This window comes from Heteronotia binoei, chromosome 10 (genome assembly GCF_032191835.1).
Source record: "Heteronotia binoei isolate CCM8104 ecotype False Entrance Well chromosome 10, APGP_CSIRO_Hbin_v1, whole genome shotgun sequence".
Taxonomy (NCBI): domain Eukaryota; kingdom Metazoa; phylum Chordata; class Lepidosauria; order Squamata; family Gekkonidae; genus Heteronotia; species Heteronotia binoei.
In genome coordinates this window covers 54,006,449-54,026,176 of record NC_083232.1, presented here as the reverse complement: position 1 = coordinate 54,026,176, position 19,728 = coordinate 54,006,449, and the positions used below count along the sequence as shown (strand labels likewise).

The 19,728-nt window shown below is 39.8% G+C and overlaps 1 protein-coding gene across 1 annotated transcript in view; it reads left to right on the top strand.

The window, feature by feature from the left end:
* RAPGEF5 (Rap guanine nucleotide exchange factor 5) overlaps window positions 1-19,728 on the top strand; it is a 193,273-nt gene that overhangs the window by 134,205 nt on the left and 39,340 nt on the right. Inside the window, exons 12-16 of the mRNA XM_060248650.1 lie at window positions 9,390-9,468; window positions 10,620-10,764; window positions 14,726-14,823; window positions 16,121-16,151; window positions 16,968-17,046. Of these exons, the coding sequence (XP_060104633.1) occupies window positions 9,390-9,468; window positions 10,620-10,764; window positions 14,726-14,823; window positions 16,121-16,151; window positions 16,968-17,046 (432 nt within the window). The remainder of the gene's footprint in view (window positions 1-9,389; window positions 9,469-10,619; window positions 10,765-14,725; window positions 14,824-16,120; window positions 16,152-16,967; window positions 17,047-19,728) is intronic.

Here is a 19,728-nt window from a genome sequence, read left to right as displayed (position 1 = left end):
CATATCTGATCATCTCATATATGTTTCTGCCATATTTTGCTCTTGCAACTTCATATAGCTGAATGAATTCTTTACAATGCTCAATTTGTAATTAATCTTGTTGTGCTTTGTGAAAGATCTGCTAGCAAAATGTTCATATGTATGTTTCAAATAGTTTACACATACTTTTCTACTTGAACTATAATGTTCAACATGGATTGTTTGCTATTTTAGCTTTTTTGTTTTCACTTAAGAAATGTATTAGGGGAAAATATTCATTTTTTGTAACTTAAACATGCTTTCAGTGTGTGCATGTGAATGGATGTCACCAGGTCAGTAAGCTTTCAGTCCTGTAATCTAATAACTCCCTCTACTGCCAGAAACTAGGTGGGAGAGACTAATGATTTCTACCTTGCCTATTATATAGTATAGCATTATAGTATAGCCCAGGGGTGTCGAGCTCATTTGTTATGAGGGCTGGATCTGACATAAATAAGACCTTGTTGGGCTGGTCCATGTGTGTACCTATTTCAGATTAGGTAGCAGAAATATAAGTTTTATAAAGAACACAGCATCTGACAGCAATGAGGACCCTGTGAATTTAGGGGCAGGTATTTGTGAGTTTCCTGCATTGTGCAGGGGGTTTGACTAGATGACCTGGAGGTGCATTCCAACTCTATAATTCTATGAACACAGACAGACAATTTTTTTTTAAAAAAAAACTTAAAACGTGCTTAGCACTCATTGGTCTTAAAGGTGCTTTCTTTGTATAAGCCTATTAAATAAATAAATATTTCTCTCATGGGGTCTAGGGAACTGGGCAAAGGAAGCTCTGGCTCTTTCCTTCCTTCCCCAGGGACTTGGGGAGGGGGAGCCACAGTCAATAGAAGGAAGAGAGGTTTGGCTCAGTAGCTCTGCTGTGTGATTGAGAAAGCCTGGCAAAGCAAGCTGGCAGAGCCAGTTTGGTGTAGTGGTTAATTGTGCGGACTCTTATCTGGAAGAACCAGGTTTGATTCCCCAGTCTTTCACTTGCAGCTGCTGGAATAGCCATGGGTTAGCCTTAGCTAGCGCAGAAGTTGTCCTTGAAAGGGCAGCTGCTGAGAGCCTTCTCAGTCCCACCCACCTCACAGGATGTCTGTTGTGGGGGGAGAAGATATAGAAGATTGTAAGCTTCTCTGAGCCTCTGATTCAGAGAGAAGGGTGGGGTGTAAATCTGCAGTCTTCCCCAAGGGAGGAGCCTCAGCCAATGAAGAAAATAAAGGTTTTGTTTTTTTAGCTCCTGTGCAATTGAGCAAGCCTTGCAAAGCAAGCTATGATGCAAAAGGAAGCAAGAGAGAGGAAGAAGGAAGCAGATGACAGCCAGTTGCTTGGGCGCCGGATAGGAGCCCTCCGGGGGCCCGATTTAGCCTCTGAAGTGCATGTTTGACACCCCTGGTATAGCCTATTAATGTAAAGTTGTTTCCTTCTGTGTCTACCATGTCCAGTTCCAATATATTATCTGACTCAACCCTGGCGATCAATGAGCTGACAGATATCGCAGCCAGATCGCCCTCACATCCCCAGTTCCAATATAAAAGGATCATTTTGTATCATAGCATTAAAACAGCTTTATGTGTTTATATATGAACAGCTTCAGGGCATGTAGATCCAGAGGATTTTAACAAGTTAGACAAGATACTGATTGGTAATCTATTTCATCTTAACCCAATTGTGGTAATCTGCCCTGAGTGTGAAACAGAATGCTTCTGTAGAAACTTTCCTCACTAGGGGCATAGCCAGCTTCAAGAGGGGTTTGGATAAAAATATGGAGCAGAAGTCCATCAGTGGCTATTAGCCACAGCATGTTATTGGAACTGTCTGGGGCAGTGATGCTCTGTATTCTTGGCGCTTGGGGAGGCGCAAAGTGGAAGGGCTTCTAGTCCCATTTGTGAACCTCCTGATGGCACTTGGGCTTTTTTTTGGCCACTGTGTGACACAGAGTGTTGGACTGGATGGGCCATTGGCCTGATCGAACATGGCTTCTCTTATGTTCTTATGGGGTGTGGTCACATGTCACATTAAAAGTGGGCATGTGGGTCTCCAATTTGAACCGCTGAATATGGATTCGACGAGCATCTAAGAATGTGACTCGTCCCGAAATCATCCTGTTGTTGAATGATTAGACATATTGAATGCTATCACACTCTTTTCTTGGAGCATGCGCACAACCGATCAAGCAGATTCAAAGTCGTCTCACTCTCATTCAGTTGCTGAGCAATCATACGATGATTCCTCCCATGGTGTTTTCATTAAACATTCACTCAAACATTGGGAGGTGGGGAATCAAACATTGCTTCAAAGGGGGGTGGGGAGTTCCAGTAATGAATGTTGCCGATTCAAACTAGGGACTGCCAGGAACTGCTTTTCTGAAAATGGGCTGTAACAATGATATCTGTAAATCCTCCACATTGAATTTTTTTTTCTGTTCTTCCACTCATGTGGATTTTGTGTTGATTAGAGAAGCAGAAGTTTCACCTCAGATTCTTGATGATCTGGTTGTGCACATGTCTCTTGGGGCTTTTTTTAAAAAAAGGTGGGAGGGGTGGAAGGCAGATGCCAAACATCCCAAAGGGCAGTATCCCGCATGAGCTGTCCAAACAGGAATAACCCAAATGTGTGCTGTTTCTGCAGAAAAGGACTGGACTTTCTCTGGTGTCTAATAATGCTGACATCAAACTGGGGCAAGTCGGGATGCTGATGAGTTGCATTCGAGGAACAGATGTGGTTGTCTGGATGTGCTAATTAAATCTGAACAGGAACCATGGGTAAGACGGAGCTAAAGGCACGTGTGAACGCACCCTAGGAATGTTTATTTGGGGCCGGAGATTGCAGCCAGTCTGACTTTGCATTCCCTGGTGCTCCAGTGTAAGGGATGAACCTCAGAATATTAAATCCGGGCATTTTATTTTGGGCCTAAATTTCTCAGTAGTCAGTTTTTAGCTATTAACTGGGATATCAGTAGGCCTCTTTGATCCAGGAATGTCTCCGAAGCCCCTGTTTTCTCTTCCAGTTTCTACTTATAATATTGGTGGTTCATTTTAATACTGCTACTTTGAGAATCATTTAATTCTACCATTAACTGCTTGTAACTGATGTTTTGAAATGCTTTTAGTAATAAGGGTTTTGAAAATACTAGTGATTTAAATGGGTTTTTCCAATGTGCATACTGTGTTTATCAGTATGCTAAGAAGTTATTTTGGGCTGCCTGTAGAGAGAGAAGCAAATAATATTTTCCCACTTGTTCTCTTCCTTCCCCTAGAAGCAGGGCTGGATCGCGGGGGGGTGGGGCAGAGGGGGTGGCTTGCCCCCAGCACCACTTGGGAGGGGGCTCCAAATTGGGTGCTTCATCAAGGCTGGCCCCGCCTGGCAGCCAACTATAATCAATGCTTCACATGAACACAGACATGAAACTGCCTCATATAAATGAAGGAAAAATATAAGGGCCGCAATTTTTTACCTTTGCACCCCTGTCAAAAATATGTAGATTCGGCCCTGCCTAGAAGTCATATTTTGTCACCGTTCATTCCTTACCTCTCTTTCATCTCACCCAGAAAAACCTTCTTGCTGTAACTTCTTTCATATCAGGATTGCAGCCTATTGAACTTATGTTTTAGTTTCTGTCTCTTTAAATAAGATTAATGATATAAATTATAGGTGTGTATTAAAAATATTACAAGTGTATAAAGTCATATATATATGGCAATACGTGTTGCCAATGACTCACTTTTCACACACGTACACTGGCCCTCCCTTGTGCATTGTGTGTGGCTGAGGCAGAGAATAAAAGAGTCAGCAAGAGAAGTTCCTTGAAGTTCCACTATGCCATGAGATACCACCAGAAACATCTGAATGGTACTTCTCCAGCTCTGAGATGACCCAAAGCAGGTTTGTAGCATTTCCAAAGGGACAGAAACGACTGCAGGAAAACTGAGGAGAGGGAGAGCCTCCCGAGGCGGTTGCTTGGTGGGGTCCCAATGGCAGAGTCCACCCGGCTGCATTCCTGCTTGCAAGCAAGCCTGGTGTCCAGGTCGCTTCTCTCTCCAAGACTGCTGCAGCCAACCCCCACCAGCTGCCGTTGGGATGGTCTGCTCTCCTGGCGCTTGCATGGCAGCTGGGGCCCATTCGGCTGCTGGCAAGGCAAATGAAGGGTTTTCACCATTGCCTTTCCTTTCTCTTTCCTTACCTTCCCACTTCTATCAGCCAGTCCGCCTCCCAGCAAGAGTTCCCCACCCAGCAGGGCCAGCGCATCTGCTAGGCAACCTTTAGATGGTCGCCTAGGGCAGTGGTCTTGGAGGGGATGCCAAATTGGATGCCTCCATGTGACTCACGGAGGCATGGCTCCCCAGATGGGGCCTGGCGGCAGTGGGGCTGCAGTGGTGGGTGCAGCAAGGTGCCCTCCTCCTGCTTGGCCCGGAAGCAGCAGCTCTTGCAGCCCAGCCCTAGCCACGACTGATTACAGTGCATGGAGAGGGGCTGGGCTGGCGGGAGGCAGGGATTGTTGTGCATCCTGGCCTCGCTGCTGCTGCTTGCCTGCATCCAGGCCAGTCACACTGATGCCTCTGCTGGTGAATTAGGCAGTTTCATAATCCAAGGATTTGGGGCTAAAATCTGCACCAGCAGAGGTTGCCCAAAGCTGCCTCTGCATCCTCTGGACCAGCAAGAAACCTTTTCTGGATTTTCAGGGAGCATCAGCAGAACTACTTCACTTTGTCAGGTCTCACTTCTGCCCCCCCTGCCCCCCCCCCCAGCCTCTAGCCTTGTAAATTAAACTCCACTCCTGTGTTTCATTCCCCACCATGCTTGCTACCCTTTAAAAGTTTCCATGTGGATGAAGAAGCGCTCAAGTCTTTGACTTGCTCACCAGGACTTTAAGCACCAGGAACTCCATATTTCCTTATTAAATAGTTTTACCATGTTCTATTGGAAGTCATGCATCTTCCCCATGATGGAAGATATGAGGTCCAGTTGTGTCATTTTAAATGCCACCCTAAAACTCTTCTGGGAAAGTGAACTCTAGGAAGGAAAACAATCCCTTCAATCTTGAAGTACATAGCATGAGAAAATGTCCTCACAATTACGTATTCAAATAGTTTTCGGTATAGCATTCTAGTAGCTGGCTTGCAAAATAAGTAAATTTATTACTCCTTTGGGGAAAAGTTGAGTTCTTATAATTGTAAATATATATTTTTTGCATATTTATCTTGATATACACTGTCTGCATAATTATAATTTGTTAAGTTTCCATGGGTATTAAATATATTAGTTAACGATGACACTTCAGTGAAGGAAAACTTTTCTACAGCATATGATTTAGTTTCTAACCAATGTCCTGTAATAGCAACCTAAGCTATCAAGTACTTTGAAAATTATTTCTCAAGTAATTTAAACCAATTGAGAAGCCATTTGGTGAGCTACAGTCACCTAATGTTATGATTGCCCGATATTGCTGAAATGGTGCAATTAGCTGTTATTTATTTTCTGCAGTTATATTTTATTTACAGCATTACTGCACTGAGTTTATAAATTGTGCTTTTTGTGTATTAGGAAGAAGCTGTAGACAAGGGCTCTTAAAAGTACACAGCAGGGCTTTTTTGAGCAGTTCCAGCTGGTTTGGCCAAGGCTCCCACTCCAAAAAAGGTCTCTGGCAGAGGGAAGGCACTAGGAAGCCACACACTCCCATACTGCATGCTCCATCCTTTCTGCCACCTCCAAACTCCAACAGGCTTGCGAAGAGAGCAAGAGACACCCACGAGTGCCCCTGCCCAGGAGAAGCTGGGTCTGCCATTGCCCACTGGACTGCACGTGGCTCTCCCTCTCTGGCTGTGGTGGGGGGGGGGGGCAAAACAAGGTCTCCCATTGGGCTGTGGGAGAACACACATCCATGAAATGCTGCTGAAGTCACTGTCCAGTTCCATGTCAACATGCAGAAAATAACCTACTGAATGGTTGACGTCACTTATGGGGGTGTGGCCTAATATGCAAATGAGTTTCTGCTGGGCTTTTTCTAGCTGCAAAAGGCCCTGAGTATTTGATCCTGCAATCAGGGAGTATTCTCACCTACATTATGAGGAGACAGTGATATGTATGCATTTGTCTGTCCAATCACTTTCTTATCCCAATTTTTCTTCAAAGGGACGCTTCCTTCAAGCTTTCATGGTGAGCATTGTGAGTAGAAAGAAAGGGTACGATTCAAGTCTGCATTACCTAAATTTTCATGGCTGACAGTGTATTATTTAGGTTTTGTAGAAATACTTGCATCTTTGGTTGCAGACTGTTCAGATCATTGCTGTGGAAATTATCTGTAAATCTTTTTTTTCCAGTTCACTGAATATTTGAACCATTACAGTTGCAAATTGTTACGTGGGAGCAATTGGGGGGAGCGTATTTATTTATTAAACAGCAGTTTCCAAACAAGTCTTCTGAAAATCTTCTTTCATAGTGCCCTTAAAAATGCAGAGGTCAGCACGAATACTGTCATTTACAAGCTATATGCTGGGGTTTTTAATTTTGAAAAAGTATATTAGCTATGTATGCAAATACAACAATTACCATGAACAAAAATTTGAGCAAATTATTTTATAGTCTGTTATCCTCTGAAATTAGAAAATCATACTTTCAGTGTTGCTTTCTTTAAATTTTTGCACATGCAAAATAGTAGTTTTTATACCTATGGCCTGAACAAAAAAATCTGCATGCATTCATGCAGTTGCATGTATCTTTCCTACGTGACTGGAAGCAGCCATTTCAGTATCATTGGGAACACTGGAGAAAAACATGTATGGGATCATCTGTATCCATAGTTAACATTTTGATTGGTGTTCACTTGGGGTTAGCTTAAAGAAAATATATTGTGCTCTTTCTCATTTTGTTTAGAAGATGAAAAAACTGTTTATTATAATCTTAATTATCTTTAAAGGGTTTTTTTTTGTTTTTGAGAATTACAGTATTTAGCTCTGGGATGGCTAAACAACTAACAGCTTCCTACATAATGCCCATCTAGAGATAAATTTGTTAGGTGTGAAATATGCATGCATGTGTTAGGGCTGCTGTGGTATAGCAGGCTAGTATCAGACTAGGATATGAGAGATCTATGTTCAAATGCCTATTCTGCCATGAAAGCTTGCAGGGTGACCTTGAGTCAGTCACACACACTTATCTTAACCCACCTCACAAATTACCTGTTGTGATGATAAAATGGAAAGTGAGAGAATGCTGTAAACCACTTTGGGTTGCCATTGAGGAAAAAAGTGGCATATAAATGAGGGAAATAAATAATAAACTTATTGGGGAGCCAGTAACAAAATACTTGTGCCATGCATAAAATATGTACAGATTTTTCCCTTTGCCAATATTATCTTCTTATAATAAGAAAAGTGTCATGCAGTAGTTCTAAGCAGATGTTGTATCAAGAGATTCTGAGCTGGTTTTAACTGGAATGTGTTTTCTCTTCATCAAAAACTAACAACTGAGACTGTGGGGGTTTCTGTCCATTCCTCAAAGAGTATTTGCAATCAGCATCCTAGTTAGCAAGGTTGCTTTCACTCACTGGAGGAGAACATGCCCTTCCCTTTTAGAACAGTGATTAGGAAATCATGAAAGTTAAACCTCTTGAGGTCTTATTATGCAGTCAATTTCACACATGCATGTAGAGTTCAGTGAAAACTGGGAATACGCAAATGATGCGGAAATTGGACCCATGGAGTTCCATGGCTCAAACATATGGCTGTTTCCATACAAAGCATGATTGCCTTTCAATTCTTTAAACTAGGAAACTCCACTCTGAAGTCAGTTAAAATGAAGAAGCTGTCAGAATAAAATGTGCTGAATTAATTATTAAAACAATCTAGCCTTGTCTGTTTAGCAGGCAAAATCTGAAGAGATAGAATGAGCAAAACATTAACATATTCATATGCTGCAAATTAGAATCTTCAGTACTTGTAAAAGCATTTGGTTTCATTTTGATTATGAAGACAAAAACCTCGTGTGTTGGTCATATCAAAGTACATGCTTCAGTGATAAATTTATTGTTGAATACAAGATTAATAAATCCTTAAGTTTAGGGCTGTCAGCTACTAGAGATGTATTTTTTCTGTTGCTGCGTTACCATTCATTGTTAGAATACCATCTTTAACGTTTTCTTCTTCCTGACATATTCCTTATTTGTGAATATTCTGACACAGTGGACTGTTCTTTATTACTGTGGTGCATTAAAATTGCATAAGGAAACAAGTTAAAGAGTATGGAAGTGTTGTGGAAGACATGACATTCTACAAAGCTTCCTGTGGTTCTTTCTATCAGAAGGAAAAATAGAGTGGCTACACCTTGAAAAACTACCAGCATTATATTCAAATAAGTATTAGGGCATGAGTAGAATATTTAGAAGTCTAATCTCTGCTTGCTTTTAACTCCACTGACTAAGCATCAAATTTTATTCTGTGTCTAATAACTTACTTGATTACTTACAGTTGCAACGTTTTATGTTAAAGAGTTAGAACTAGTATCTAACTCCCCCAAAATTATTTTTTGCTCCAAAACTAGTCTTGTAAAATTGCTTGTAAAATTGGCATCCATAAATGCTGTAGAGTGCACTGCCTGAGTACCTTCCAGATGTTTATGTGTGCATACATGCATCATCCCTGGCACAAGTCACTGAATTAGATTATAATCTACTATGAGTTTTGGGTTCTAGAAGCTCACAGGAAGAACACTTGCACATCTTTCTGCCCTTATGCCTTTAAATGCTGTGGCATGTTTAAAAAACAAACTGGACTCAAAATACATAATCAGTACAAATTATGCTGTGCTCTATTTTGTCTGTATTTCTTAACTACATAATTTTGGATAATCAAAAAAAAAAAGATGGTTACTTCTGTTTCTCGCTCAGAAACTGGGATGAAATTCTAATTTTTTTTTATTTATAGATTTACTTGGAGCCACTGTCCTCACTTTAAGATATAGAATGCTGAATAATATCTTATACTCAACAACGTTTATTTTTTTTTAAAAAAAATCCTCACCCAGGGTTGGTTTCAGTGTACCCTGAGATGGAGCAGCTGCCAAGGCTCAGAGCATCTGACAAGGCCACTGCCACTTCCTACAAACTTCACTTTCTACCACATGCAGCACTCAGATCTGTCAGAAAAAGGGCATATAGGCAGTAGGACAGTGGGGGAAGAATGGGTAGCCAATAGGGGGAGCGGCACATGAATAGGTTTGTAGGCGATGCAGAGGAGGGCCCTGAGCAGTCTCTGATGAGATTCCCCCCCTCCCGAATTGGAGCTGGCCTTTGTGTTAACTTCATGGTACCAGTAGTAGTATTTTGATTGCCCTGCTCAAGAGTGATTTAACTTTTTTTATATCTTTCTTTACAGAAACTCTCCTGGATGACTTTCTTCTCACTTACACAGTCTTCATGACAACAGATGACTTGTGTCAGGCACTGCTTAGGCAATATCCTTCAGCAAGTGTAAGAGAGAGGAATTGACTGTTTTCATTTCCTGTCTTTTCCCTCTCCATCTGCCTCTGTTGATAGTCAGATTCAGTTTGGGAGCCATCTGCTTTGCCATTTTTCTCAGACGTTACTTTGCAGGAACTCTTCTAGTTCAGCTGCACTTCATACCTTAATGGTGTTTCTCTCTCTCTGAGAGAGAAACAGAAGTAACCATCTTTTTTTTTGGATTATCCAAAATTATGTAGTTAAGAAATACAGACAAAATAGAAGATGTTGGAAGATGTTTTCGGATTTATAACTGGATGTGGCAGATAAACCACCAATGGTAACTTGGCATTAAACTATTGCTATAAAATCCAGCAGTATGTTCTGGCACCCTGTGGGAAACAGTGGTAAAAATGAGAGAGCAGACTTATTCTAGAGGATGGAATAACATTTTTTTCATTCTTGGACAAAAATGGTGTCATGTGCCATGCAAAGGCAATATCTTCTTTATGCAATCCACAAAAATATGGGATAGCAACTAGTTTACTTCTTCACATGGGGGACAAAAATCCTAGTTATTGAAAGATGCAGCACAAACACTATGAAGTACTTCACTAATCATCTGAAGTAGGACTTACGCAGGAAACTGCTTGAGAGCTTACTGGCTGACAGTCAGTTGCTGGGTCCAAATGCTTCAAATTGTCCTGGCTTCCACCCCCTCCTAGACACAAATGGCCCCTCCAGCCAGTGGCTTGGAGCCTGTCTTAGCAAACCAGTGTTGTTTCGTGGCCAATGTGTTGCACATGGTCTCTAACTCTCAAATGACCTTATCTCATAGCATTGTTTGAAGATAAAAGGGGATATTGTGAACAATGCCATATGTTTATTAGAAGGAGGATAGGACAAATATAGGAATAAACTGTAGTTGGGGCTTGTTTAAAAAGTAGGTATAAATGTATCTGTACAGGTTTGTTCAATCTTAGATTTTAAGCTACTTAGTTCAGAGAGTGTCACTTTTTTGTTCTTTGCTATTACTAGTACTAAATAAATATATCAGAAAGGATAGGGACTGCCAGAAGAGGATGGAATACCCAAATAAGTCTTTTCTGTTTCTTCTTGAGATTTCATGCCTTCTTGTGTTTTTGTTCCTTAATATATACTATACTTATTGTGCTAAAAACCATCAAGGCAAGGAAGAAATTCTAGATATTTCCTGCAGAAAACGTAAAGTGTTACACCTGGTATCTCAGTGGACTTCACTGTACAAAGACTGGTTACATGAAGATGAGAATTTAAAGCAGTTTCTAAAGGTATGTCAATTTGGTTGCATTTCTGTGCTCTGTGATGTTTTTCTTTACAGGTACCTTATATTAAAAAATAAAACATTAGACAAGGTTCTCAGGGAATGATGCCCTGGTTCTCAGGGAATGAGTTCACTCCTTGAGGCCAAGGTGGCTGATCTGGAGAAGCAGAGACAATCATGCACAGATAAGACTCTCAGGGACTTGTTAGATATGTCCGACCCTTAGTATGGCAGCTCTGCCACTGTCAGGAAGCATGAGGATGAAGGAAACAAGGCCACTGTGATGAATAAAGGGGAATGTTTCCTCAGAAGTGAATCCTTCTACAGTTGGTGAGCGGGTATCCTTTCACATACGTAGGTAGTTGGTGATTCAATCCTTAGACATGTAGATAGATGGCTTGCAAATCTGCATACTGATCACATAGTGACCTGCCTGCCTGGTTCAAAGGTAGCAGATAGTACACGTGATGGGCTGGTAGACAGTGCTGGGGAGGAGTGGTTGTGGTCAATGTTCCCTCTAAACTGCAGAGTCTTGTGACTCTTTGTGAGCTACTGGCATTAAAGTTGTGAGCTACTGCATAAATTATTGTGCTCTGGAGTCATCCTTCCTGAGCTAAGACAAAAATGTGTGAGCTGGAGACTAAAAATCTGTGAGCTAGCTCACGCTAATTCCGCTTAGAGGGAACATTGGTTGTGGTACATGTTGGCACCAACAATGTGGGGAAATGTAGTTGTATGGTCTTGGAGGAAAAATTTAGGCTACTAGGTTGAAGACTCAAGGCCAGGATCTCTCGTGGCCTTCTTGAAAGTGTTCCACATGAAGGACCAGCTAGGCAGGTACAGATTAAGATTCTCAATGCACGGATGAAATGAGTATATGTAGAAGAAGCTTTATTAATAGATCAGATAGCAACCATTATCAGCATGCGGTCGCAAGACTTGTCTTACCAGACTAACATAGATGGGCAGTCCCCCCATAAGTATACCCCCTGAAGTAATGGCTCTGCTTTTCCCCAGGCTCCGCCAAAGACATTTGAATGAATTATAATAAAGTCCTTTTTCAGACCTCAGTGTTGTTTCACATTCCACATGCTGTTCCCAGTTCAGTTGGTCCATATCAGTGTTGCCTGGAGAGACCAGATTATAGCTGTATCCCCATGCTCCCATCCCACCTGCAAACTGGGAACATCCCACTACACACAAAGCACTGAATGATTAAGAAATACAATAAGCCTGCTTCAGCAGGGAGGGCGGGATATAAATCCAATAAAATAAATAAATAATGAATGTTAGTATTTGAATACATTTGTAATATGGGTTAGTACAGCATATGGATACAAATACATCTGCAAAATGATGGGTTGTTAATGGGCAAAGATAGTCATACTATCAAACGAGTAATTGTACCATCCCCAACTATACTTGTCAGGGACCTGTTCCTGACAGAAGGTGGCAGGCCTAACATGTCTGGGAAATTATAGATGTTTATATACAAATGCTTGAAATGTTTGAGGTAAAATGGAGAGCTAGGACACTTAGTGTCAGAGGAGAGAACATGTTGACATTGTGAACATTTTAGAAACTTGATGGAATGAGGAAATTCAGTGAGATACAGTGATTCCTGGATATAAATTATTTCAGAAAGGATAGGGAGGGAATGGTCCAATGTGGAGTGGCTCTGTATGTTAGAGAAGGTATACAGTCCAGTAAAACAGAATCTAAGAGGAATAGATTCACTTAACAGAAACACTCGGGATAGAAATCGTGTGCCCAAAAGGAAGCTGAACTCTGGGAGTTCATTATCACTCACCAGATCAAAGGTTAGAGAATGATTTAAAAACAGCAAAAGAACTAAGGAAAGCAGCTAGATGAAATAACTGTGTTAATAGGTGATTTTAACTATCCACACATTGATTTGGTCAATATGTGTACATGTAAGGAGAAAGAAATTGGGTTTCTAGGTACCCTCAGTTGCTGCACCATGGAGCTGATAGTCACAGAACCTACCATGGGAGAGGTGATCCTGGACTTGGTCTTAAGGAATGCTCAAGACCTGGTGAGAGATATAAATGTGATAGCACCAGTTGGGAATAGTGACCATAATGTTATTAAGTTCAACATTTATGTAAATAGGGAATTGCCTGAAAAGACCAACAGGAACCACTTTTAACTTTAAAGGGGTTAGCTTCTCTAAAATGAGGGGGATTGTAAAGAAGCAACTGAAAGGAAAGGTAAGAAGGTAAGAAGTTTGCAGAGCTTGGAGAGTGTTTAAAACTACAATCCTAGAAGTTCAGATAAAATGTATGTAGCAGACTAGGAAAGGTAGAAATAAGTATTTTAAAAGGCCTGCATGGTTAACGGAAGCAGTAAAAGGTGAGAAGGATTAAAAGTTCTGGTTCTTATCTTTAAAGCCCTAACATGTCTTGGGGCTATGGAATGGGAAGTACCATCTCCTCCATACTATCCAACCCACAGAAGAGATCTGCCTTTTGAGCCCTGCTCTCTGTGTCCCCATTTTCAGAAGTGAAGCAAATAGTGGCTAGAGACAGGGCATTTTCTGTAGTGAGTAAGGATGAGCACACACCAGGGAAATGGTGGTTTGAGTTTGGTTATAGTTTGTATGATTACCTGAACCGGTTCGTGGTTCATTGGTTCATTTGGTTCAGGAGATGAAAAACTCACTAGGAGTCTTCAGCAGACTTCACTCCAACTGCCCTCCAACTTTAGCAAACATTGAATTTGGAATGTTCGTGTTATAGCCCCCCAAAAACATGTGCCCCCAGGAAAGCTCAGCAGCTGTTATGACAACTCTTCTCTCTTTGTGCTACAAAGTGAAAGCAGCTGAGTCAGGGTGTCTGCTCCCATAGAGCAGAATGGGAGCTCTGTGATTGACTCCCAAAGCTGCCAATCAAGCTAAGGACAACTATTATACATGTTTTTGGGGTTCCCAGAAGTCCACCCTTAGTGTTGCCTAGAAATTGATTGAATCAGTGCCAGGCTATCAGGAAAAATGAACCACAAAAATGAACAAAAGAATCACCAAGTGCTGAACTGGTTCAAAATGAACCATGCGTTGGCTTGATCCATGGATTGGTTCTTGGCTCTTGGGGATTCAGCATGCTGATCTTTGTTTCTTACCTCATCCCCACCCCCAGTTTTTTTGTTTATCTGCCACTTACCTGCTTTGAATAATTCTTTCTGGAGCATATTTAGACCTCATAAAGCAAATTTTAAGGGTCTCCCCCCCCCTTTTGCTTAGTTTTTGTACATATCTGAGGAGTCTCTCAAGTAGGTAAAGACTACATTGTCTCTATGTGGCCTGGGTTTGTGATTTTTGTTGTTAAGAGAGACCAGCTAGTTTAATTTGTATGTTTTGATACCTATTTTAAAGGATGCTTAGGTGTGAAATTGATTACTATATTTGACTATTTCAGAACAGTATTAAAATAGTTAACGAAAGTTGTAATGCCACAAATTACTTTCCTGGAAATAAACCCCATTGAATAAAATGTGATTGTTTTATGATTAGTTCTGTTTAGGATAGTGATCTGAATTCTGAACTAGTAGAGTACTGTTACATTTTTTTTGCTCATGAGTAGTGAAAATAAGATGGATTTTGTGTATCCATGCTGAAGAGACATATGCTTGCAACCTTGTGGCAGGCTTTAAGTAATATTCTGAAATGTCATTTGAAATTTTTTACACAACCTAATGAGTGTTGACAGTTTCAACACCATTACTTAGGAATGGTGCAAAGATTGCCTCTGAAGACACCAGTGATCGCTGACTGGCTGCATTTCAACAGAAATTATACAGTGTGAAATTTCAGCTTGATAGTATTCATGAAGTTTTATGTTAACAAGTTTAAAACTGATTTCTCTGAAAGATAGAGGTATACTGTCTTATGCTTTAGCTCCAGTCAGTTTGGTTGATTCATATTCTCTCTCTCTCTCTCATCTTAAAAAAAGACAATATACAGGAACGTATTAGATGATGTATATGAGTATCCTGTACTTGAGAAGGACTTGAAAGAATTTCAGAAATTACTTGGAATGCACCGTCGTCAGTAAGTTTTTAAAAAAGAAAAATTGCTTTTCATAAGTTTAGCGTTGACAGTTTTTCTTTAAGTAGTTATGCCAACTGAAGTATACGTCATTTCAGACATTTAATATTTGTTTATCAAGTTTGGCTTTTGTGCAACTACAAAGGATTTGAAAATGGTATGTTTAATATACAGAATGTCAACAGAGGAAAACTATGATACCATCAAACACTAATTTAGCCTTCTACCACCTAACAGAAGATTTTTAGCTGTTGTATTAACAAGTAATTTATATTTGAGGGAAGGCAGTTTTTGAGTATTTAAACAGTAGGACTACTAATTCTTACTTTGCTTGATGTCTACTAGGTTTGCCCCATATCTCATATTTTTCAAAACATACAGCTCAATTGAGTGTCCTTTTAGCTAGCTGTCCCTAAATTTTCTCATTCTGCAACTGTCCTCCTGTGCTCAATGTATTTTTCTTACATTCCTTTACTTACAGTTACACCATTGTTTTCATCCATCATAAAGGATTAAGCCTGCCAACACACTGCATTTTCCTACCAGAAAGTAAACTGAATATGCTTAATTCCTCCTGTCTTTTAAAAGATTTTTTTTGCTCCTAGAACACAAAAGCATATAATTGATTCTTGGTAAATTGTAAATTCCTGTGTTGCTATTTAGTACAGTTGTGCTGCTTACTGAAAAGAACTGCTTGTATGTATTAATAACAGTTGTCAGCTATGTGTTGAGACATTCTTGTAGATTTGGGGTAGAACCTGGACAGGGCACGATTTGAATAGAGGGACCTTAGGGGAGTACAGTGTTACAGAGTTCAGCTATTTTCTCAAGTGCAACATCTCTGTTGTCTGGGAGATCCCCAGTCCCCACACTAGTAGGAAGCCATATCATTTTTTTTTTGTTTAGGTTGGCAGTGTTTTAAAGAGGGTTTTTTTTTGTCATATAGGAAAACTGAAGGGTTTTTTTAAACTTAAGTTCGTTCCTGTCATATGGGCCAACCTTAGTGCTAGAAGATAGTTGACAATGCCTGTTGCCTTAGTTACTTACAACTGAGGCAATTGTGATGTCATATTAGGCCTCAATTCTGTCATAAAAAGCTGCAGTCCTGTGCATACTTCAGAGTAAGTCCTGTTCATTTCATTGGGATGTATTTCTAAATGAACATATATAGGATTAGATGGCAGTTATTATTTAGATAAAACTATTATCCTCTCCTTTTGTACCTGCTTTGTCAAAGACTGGAAATAATCAGTTGCTTATAGTATTTTTGACAAAGTAATGTATTGTCTTTTTGTTTCAGCACTGTAGATGAATATTCACCTCACAGAAAGGTAATGCAGACATGTATAATATTTGAATTTTACCTTGGTTATTGCTGTGAACTCTCATTTTTCACTTTCTTGGTTTCTTCTAAACAATAAAGGCAAGTGATCCAAAGCATACAATGGACTAGATCTATAGCTTTACTAAAAGCATTTGCTTCTGCCACTGTTGCTTTGTTTCTGGCTGTGTGAGTTAAACTAAAGTGAAAGTGGCATTATTAGCATTTAACCAGTAAGCTCTGAGATGCCAGAATCTTAAATGAGCCAATCAGCATGTCCTTGCCTGTCTAGAAAGAGACAGCTTTGAATCTGAGCTGACTTGGGCAAGCAAATCTGAACAAAGATGCTGATTGCAAATGTCAGGTAGTTTATCAGAATAGGGGGAATGCTATGAAGTGATGGAAATGCACGCCCATGCAGAGTCAGGGAGAGAGCACTCTTGTTTAGCTAATGGAGAGAAATAGTGAGAAATGTTACCCTAAAAATCAGATGGGACAGTGTTGCTGTCATCAACAAATTCACTAGATTGCCATTTAAGACTATAATAAGCTTTGAAATACTGCAGCAAGAAGCACAGGAAGCAGAAAATAAGATTGTACTGAAATTTCTCACAGATCTGATTTGCGGCTCTTCTCAGTGTCCTTTCAATATGCAATTCTGCTGTTGTTTAATAAGACAACTCCTAGTTTGTTTAGCTGCCACAGTATGGGTAGATTTCTTTTTTCTTTTTCAGCTGCCCCTCAATTTCAGGCCAGATTTATTTTGAACTTCACAGTTACTGCTTTGCATTCATTAGTCAATGTTTCTCTTTTTCACTGCTCAAAGCATAAAGCCATTTTCCATCAGTTCAGTCTCAAGGAGAACTGGCTCCAGAATAGAGGAACTGTGAATGAAACTGAAGAAGGTAAGTGTTATTGAAAGAGAAAATTAAAGAAGGGAGACTGTTTCCATATTCCTCCACATACATCAGCATTAAAGAATCTTTCACTTTTCAATTATGAACTTAAAAGTTTCACTGAAAGATAATAAAGGTATAAGTTGAAAACACTCTTACACAGTGAAAATATACTTTACTCTTTTGCTGTATTTCTACCCAGAATATTGTAAAGTCTTACCCTGGTTTGGTTTAATTTTTTCATACCATTGGTAGATAGCACTATATTGAGAGTCAGTGTAGTGTAGTGGTTGGAATATTTGAGTTTGATCAAGAATTCTTTGGTTCAGGTTCTCATGCAACTATGAAGCTCTCAGGTGACTTTAGGCCAGTTGTGCATTCTCAACTCTACCTACTTCTCAGGGTTCTTGTGAGGTTAATGAGGGATGAGGAAAAACTGTGGTGTAGGTATGTGTATGTTTCTTTAAGAGAACTGTTGTTATGGGAATAGGTGTATATGTCCAATGTAGGAAATGGGAGTGAATGCAGCTATACAAATGTGTTTTAACTGCTATTTGGCTGAGACCTTAATAAACAGACTTTGGATTTTGACTTGGAAGTATAATTGAACAGACATAACAAATTGGCAATGAGATGAGATGGCTTTTGTGCCTTTGAATCCACTGGCCTTTTTTTTTTTTTTTGCAAAGTTCAGGTGAGCCTCCAATTGCTTTGCCTTAATGGATTAATATTTTTTATAATTATCTGCTTGCAATTAGTGGCTCAAATGTTTCTGAAGAGAGAAAACTTTGTGCTGATTATTCAGTCCTTGGGAGTAGGAGGGCAGTGAATTTTGCTGATGGTTAATATGAGACTGCTCTGATTGTATCGAAGAATCTTTTTGTGCCCAGACTTGATGTGGTAGCTGATCATCATAAATTTTGTCAGCTTGAACAGAAGCCAGGGGATAGATCCAGATGGGCAGCCGTATTGGTCTGAAGCAACAGAACAAAGTAGGAGTCCAGTAGCACCTTTAAGATCAACAAAATTTTATTAAGAATGTAAGCTTTGTTGTTTTGCAAGACTTAATTGGCCCCTGTGAGTTTGTAGTGTTGATGAGATTATTAGAGACCAGCTGATTGAAAAGACAAATATGCCTTGCATAACAGAATGGTTGCGTTTAGAACCAGGACTCCCTTTGCTTGCAATATTTCTTTTTGGAGAAAGCTGTAGTAATAGCAATTTAAACCAAGGCAGCTTTGAATAAAACTAAGTTTGAGCACTGGAGATAGAGAGTACAGAATGTGAATTTGTTGCAGAAAGGTACAGACTCAAGATGCTACAAAGGAACTAAAGGAACATACTGAAAAGTTATGGAGTCAGTGAAGTAGACCAACAAAAATGTGTTTTCCCTGTAGTTCTATACAGCATCTTCTGGAGCCACCCAGTTCACATTTCAATCCCCAAGAAAGAGTTCAATCTAAATTTTAAAGAAGTATCCTACAGGTCCCCAAATGTGTGTCAAATGCTAGGGTAAGATTAGAGACAGGATGCTTAAAAGTTGAGTTGTCTATTTATACATGGTTAAAAGGACATCTTAACTCACAAGGACTACTCCCTCTGGTTTACATTGATAATTTTCAATCAAACTGGCGCAAAGTGGTTCAAAGCTACCATTTTAGGATTGGTCTTTCCCCTCAGGTGTTTCTTTCATGTGGAATAGATCACGCAAAAAAACTAGTGAAGCAAAGAAGAATATCAGATGTCAAAATGATATTGCCAGCTTTCAAACTATTATGAGGGCAAGTATTAAAAATATAGTTGAGCCAGCAGGTTATTTAACATCTTTGGAGGTAAAAGGGGTTTCACCTTAGCAAGGTGCTCTGCCCTCCCTTATGCTGTACTTGATGGGAAATATAAGAACATTCTATATGTGGAAAGGCTTTGCACTTGCCCACTTAGGGAGATAAAAGACTATAGAACACATGTTTTTTATCTGCCCACACTTTGAGGTGGCACATAGGGAGATTATTACTCCTCTGATTGGAGAAATCTCGGGCCTGTCAGAAAAAATTCCTTCTAAACGACAGACCTCCTAAGATCACCCACCTAGTAAGCCAGGTTCTGTATGGTGATACTCCAGTCATGGAAACTGTTCAGCAGTTAACTATTAGATTTTAGATGAAATTATAATCTTTGGAAATGTCTTATCTGTAGTATATATATGTCCAGTCTGCTTGCAATAGTTGCATTGTGCTCCTTTTGCAGGACACTTAGGATATCTTGCAAGATGCTGTATAAAGTTTTAGTTTATTGATTACAGTCCTTAGTCCAGATATACATATAAAACACTCACAGATATATAGGAGGAGCTGAAGAAATTGCTGAAGTAGGATATTATCAAAAAGGTTGATTCATCAGAAGGAAAAAAGATGGAAGCATACCATCTTTGTGTAAGAGAACCAAATAAGGCTATTTTATAGTCACCCATTGCCACATATAGAAGTGTTTTCTGAATTCAGTGTAAAAATGTTTTCAACTCTTAATTTGCAGAGTGCATATCATCAAACTGTATTGCATGAAGAGAGTAGAGATCTTACAGCATTTATTATACCTGACAGATTGTTTTGATTTAAATGTGTTCCATATGGGTTGGCTTCAGCCCCTGCTGCTTTTCAAAGGATGATGTGATGTCTTTGATCCTTAAGGGTC